The sequence below is a fragment of the Papaver somniferum genome, chromosome 2, assembly GCF_003573695.1.
Source record: "Papaver somniferum cultivar HN1 chromosome 2, ASM357369v1, whole genome shotgun sequence".
Classification (NCBI taxonomy): domain Eukaryota; kingdom Viridiplantae; phylum Streptophyta; class Magnoliopsida; order Ranunculales; family Papaveraceae; genus Papaver; species Papaver somniferum.
Window position 1 is genome coordinate 165,382,831 of NC_039359.1, and position 4,901 is coordinate 165,387,731.

Consider the following 4,901-nt stretch of genomic DNA (forward strand, 5'->3'; position numbering starts at 1 on the left):
TAATACATGTTCATTCAAAGTTACATTCAACAGTGAGGCTGAACTCATTTACACCTGACAAGTACCCCTGTATATAACATGAGGTTCTGTCAGCAGAAATACAGTCTAAAGACATTCTTCAAGCCTGCAGCAAGTCAGCACCTTTAACAACAACCTTCTGATTGTTATTAGTTAGAACTCGTGAACATGGGAAGGAGGATAGGTACTGCATGCAGCTGACAGACACCTCTATAGCACTAGGTTCTGTAAACGATAATACAGTCTTAGACCATCTCCAACGGAGGGTAGATTTGTTTATTTTTAGTGACACATAGGATTTTAGACTCCCTTTTTGGTATAAATTCAATAGGATCCTACAAGTTAGGAGGGACCAATTGCTAAATATGAAGGTGTTCAAGAAAGTGTTATCTACACCTCCGGTTGCACCACCACGTCATGTTTTTAACTATTTTTTTTTTTGATTCTAAGAGCTGAAATTCTCACTGTTGGAGATGTTTTTTTTAGATATGAGGTCCTATGTTTACTCTATGTATAGACCCCATAAATAAAATGACTAAACTGAAAATTCATATAGAATTTTTTACACCTTCTCTTGGAGATGCTCTAAAGAGCAAAGACACTCTTTAAATCCTCACCTCATCGTCAGTCCTATATGACTGAAACTTTCCTTAGTTTTTCTTTAGGAAGTTCAAGATAACCATCTCCATCCGTGTAGCAATGCGAGAAAAACAAGAGGATGGGCTGGACTCTAGAGGATGCAAGGCCAACCGCTTGCCCCATAGATGCTTTTTTGGAAAAAAAAAATACATAATCCGTTAAAAATTTAAAATATGACCGGCAGTTGGATGATTATAATTTTATGGAGATTTATTGGGACCTACATATAACTCAAGAAGGATAATCTTTTTTTCTTTTGGGGTGCAAATCAAGGTATTGAAAGCGTGAAGCGTTTTTCATTTTTAGGAAGCGATGTGTATGTTGAAGCGTGAAGCATCGCTTCATGCTTGATGTTTGAAGTAGATGTTTTCTTATAAATAAATTAGTCGTAACTAGTAATTATAAACTTATTAGGAAGATAATATTTATATAAATTTTATATAAGTCTAATTTTATGAAAAACAAAGCGTGTGTACACCAGTTCAATCTACTCCAAACGAGTGAGAGGTGGGGTGTTCAATTCCCCCTTAGGCTAAGTCCTATGGGCTAGATAGGCCATCCACGTCAGCATGGGCAATCTCGTAAATCCTATGGGCTAGATATCTAGCAGCTAGATTGGTCATCCATGTCACCTGGGACCACTATAGATCATAAAATTTATCTCCCATCGCTGAACCGTTCAGCGTTAAAAACACTTTTTGAGCGCTGAACCATTCTGCGTTTCAATCTCGCTGATAGTTCAACTGCGAGCACTTGCTAGGAGAGAGAACTATCCAATGCTAGTGTTAACTTTTTCCCCATACTTTTTTCATGATTTGCAACACTTTTTGGCCAATCTAGCAGTTCAATCTAGCCCATAAGGGTTAGCCTTAAAGCATTCAAATTTTTCTTTTTAAAATTTTAAAAATTAGGCGAAATTTTAAAAGCTTCGTGAAAGATGCGCTTCATATGACCGCTTCAGAGCGAAATGCCGAAATTTGAAACAAAGCGTACGTTCCGAAGCGTGAAGCATACGCTTTTAAAAACCACGTTGCAAATCTCCAATAATTCAAGAAGGATGCTTTTAGGTCTTTACAGACTGTTTACTTGGCTGGCAAACGGCAGATTCAGAGTCATTTTGGTAGTAGAAGACAATCAATAAAAGCAAGGAGAAGCGGAAATTGAAGAACTCATAAATCAAGAATACCACTTTATAAACTTGAAACACTTAGAAATGTACCGAAACACTCTTTTAAAGCTAGTGGGTACGAGGGTTTTCATGTAAAACCTCAATTACAGTACAACTGCTTACTAAGTAAAAATTATCTTAATCAAAGATTGTGCTTGAATAGTTTGCAAATTAGAAAGACAGAAATTCTCCCATGATGCTTTCAACGATAGTTCAGAATTCTTCAGATCTTCATCTTGGACAAAAGCATCATAAATCGAAGTAATAGTCTTACGAGCAGCTTCTCGAGCTTCAGGTAGCCTGTCGTTCAATAAATCTGCCCCAATTTGAATAAGCATTCCCAATCCGAACTCTTTCATTCCATTTAAATCCTGAAAATTCAACACAGGAGCCCAATCAGATGCATGATTTATTAAAACATTTCGATTCGTACCAACTTTGAATGAGTACCCACATACCATCCTTGATACAGAATGAGAAATTGAAACAGCTGCTTTAGCCCTAACTCGAGGATTGTTATGGCTACTGTAAACCCGGATCTTGTGAAGCAACTGAACTGGGGAAATCGACTCCACCATGATTCGTAGAGATTTCTCGGCTTCTTCGCACACAAATTTCTTGTCTTGTGATGCTTTTAACAAAAGTTGCAGCAACTGTGACAACATTCAGCAATCTCATTAGAGATCGAGAGAGAAAAATCTATGGAACCAGAAACAAAGTGGGTATGGTGACTAATGTAATTAACATACCAGCTGATCTAAGGCATCTGAGGATTCAAGCAAGTTATCGCTGAAAGCCTTAAAAATATCAGAAGCTGCCATAATCGATGTCTTAACTAATGCACTTCTCGGATTCTTCATTGCTTTCACCATTACCAGCATAACTTTATCTAGTACTGGAACCAAGATAGATGAATGAAACAAAACAAATCGTCTAACATCGTTTAATGACTCACAAACCTTCGTCCAAATTTTCGAATCCAATCCATCCATCAGGCCCTAATTAAAACACACAACACATTAGATTAACACCAAAAATTAATATTTTCAACTGAAAATGAAAATCTGTACAGAGAGATTTAGATGGTTACATTGATTTTAGATTCCGGCTCTGAAATGGGGTTTAGATCTTCGGAAGAAATATAATCGATTATGGGTTCTGAAGATAAAGGAACAGGAGCTTGGTTTTCATCATTGACAATGATATCAGAATTGGGTTTTTTAGATGCAGGAAGAACTGAAACTCTTGCGATTTTCTTGAGTCTTTCTGGTGTGGTTGGAAGGACATTATCAAGTGATCTAAGAGCCATTTTCTCTGCAGATTTCATGATGGTAGAAATGTGTTTTAGAGAGAGAGAAAAAGTGTTGAGTAAATCAATGAATGTTCTTTGATTTACAGGATATGCAGAGAGAGGGATAAATGTCTATTTCAATTAGAAAATTTTCTTTTGAAATTTAAAAACCAAGTGTTTTGGAAAAAGTCGGATCTCTCTAACGGTAGGTTTTCTAACGGTCGAGTAAAATTATGCTACATTGAAATGACTTTTGAAGTCCGGTTTTATTTTACCACTAATTCGTTCTAATTCTAGGTTTTCGGAAGACTGCCTCGACTTTTCTAACTACCCGATGGTCTCACTGTGGCCCATACCACTTCATCCATGCTATTAAAGTCAATCGTCTGACCAAGATCCAATGGATTAATCGTTTGAATAGAAATATTTTTGAGACCCTAGCCACTTTAAATGAAAAAGGAAATAATCATCTGTTTCGTTGCAGTACGTAAGATAATATATTGCAGTGTAATCTTACGGATATAAAGTTTTTTTTTCTTTTTTTTTTTTGTCTGTGTGAAGGAAACAGACGCTTTATTGATATAAATCTTCAGAAAAACTGAACCGTATAAATGTTAGTTTTTAATAAAATAATAAAAATTTAAATAAATTATAGAATCATCGGCGATACTTGGACCTGTAAGCTTGGTACTGGACCTGCAAGCTTGGCATTTGGACGACGGTACAATCATACGCGATACCTTGGAAGTCTCCAAAGCATGGCATATCATTCAATCGGAGGATGCTCAGAGAGGTCTTCATCTCAACATCAGTAAAACTGAAATTTTCTGGCCTAATGCAGACCCGAGAAGCTTCGACCCACTTGTTTTCCCGGTAAATATTGGTCGACCTACTTCCGGAGTCAAGTTACTAGGTGGTCTTGTCAGTTTGGACTTGGAGTTCTGTAAAGATATGGTTATGCAGCGAGTGGACAAGACTATTAAGCTTATGAATACAGTCAAGAAATTTAAAGACCCTCATTGAGAACTGTTGTTATTGGTAACTGCTTTGAGGTCTCCAGACTGTACTTTACTGTGCGCACTACGTGCCCCTCTGCCTTGGAACAATCTAAGTCTCCCTTCGACGATCACTTATATCAATATATGAGGCTCTTGATTACAACCGATGGAGCAGGTTTTGGTCCCTTATAGTACTGTATAGCCACCCTCCCCATCAAAGGTGGCGGACTGGGAATTTACACCATGATGGACACGAGTAACTATTGTTACCTAGCTTCACAATTTCAGACCCAAACTGTTGAGATTATTAGTCCCACATTGTATGGGCAATTAAGATCCTGCGGTTTATAATCTCTTAGGACCTCTCCACTTATTACCAATTGGTTTTGAGTTGGATGCCCGTATTCTAACATGGTATCAGAGCAGGCAATTTGCGACGAGTCTTTAGATCGCGCCTTTACTCCGCGTCACCCGATTTATTGTCCACGTGTAAGACCCAACGAGGCTACACGTGAGGGGGCGTGTTGAGATTATTAGTCCCACATTGTTTGGGCAATCTAAGATCCTGCGATTTATAATCCTATGGGCCTCTCCACTTATTGCCAATTGGTTTTGAGTTGGATGCCCGTATTCTAATATGGTATCAGAGTAGGCTATTTGCGAGTGTCATTTGACCGCGCCTTTACTCCGCGTCACCCGATTTATTGTCCACGTGTTAGACCCAACGAGGCTACACGTGAGGGGGCGTGTTGAGAATATTAGTCCCACATTGTCTGGGCAATCTAAG

At 38.2% G+C, this 4,901-nt stretch overlaps 1 protein-coding gene across 1 annotated transcript; it reads right to left on the reverse strand.

Annotated features, from left to right (window-relative positions):
• Positions 1 to 1,817: 1,817 nt before the first annotated feature.
• On the reverse strand, positions 1,818 to 3,241 carry LOC113354236 (TOG array regulator of axonemal microtubules protein 1-like). Its single transcript, XM_026597637.1, has 4 exons — positions 2,916 to 3,241; positions 2,575 to 2,823; positions 2,284 to 2,478; positions 1,818 to 2,196 (listed from the first exon to the last, which is right to left on the reverse strand). The coding sequence occupies exons 1-4, from the start codon at positions 3,150 to 3,152 to the stop codon at positions 1,948 to 1,950; spliced, it is 930 nt and encodes a 309-aa protein (XP_026453422.1). The 5' UTR covers positions 3,153 to 3,241; the 3' UTR covers positions 1,818 to 1,947.
• Positions 3,242 to 4,901: the final 1,660 nt, after the last annotated feature.

Bases quoted from the DNA above. Each gene is read 5' to 3' on its own strand.
- LOC113354236 (XM_026597637.1), bottom strand. From the start codon at position 3,152: ATGAAATCTGCAGAGAAAATGGCTCTTAGATCACTTGATAATGTCCTT. The intron at 2,824-2,915 runs GTAACCATCTAA...TGTTTTAATTAG, and splicing joins AGCCGGAATCTAAAATCAAT to GGCCTGATGGATGGATTGGA. The intron at 2,479-2,574 runs GTATGTTAATTA...ATGTTGTCACAG, and splicing joins CAGATGCCTTAGATCAGCTG to TTGCTGCAACTTTTGTTAAA.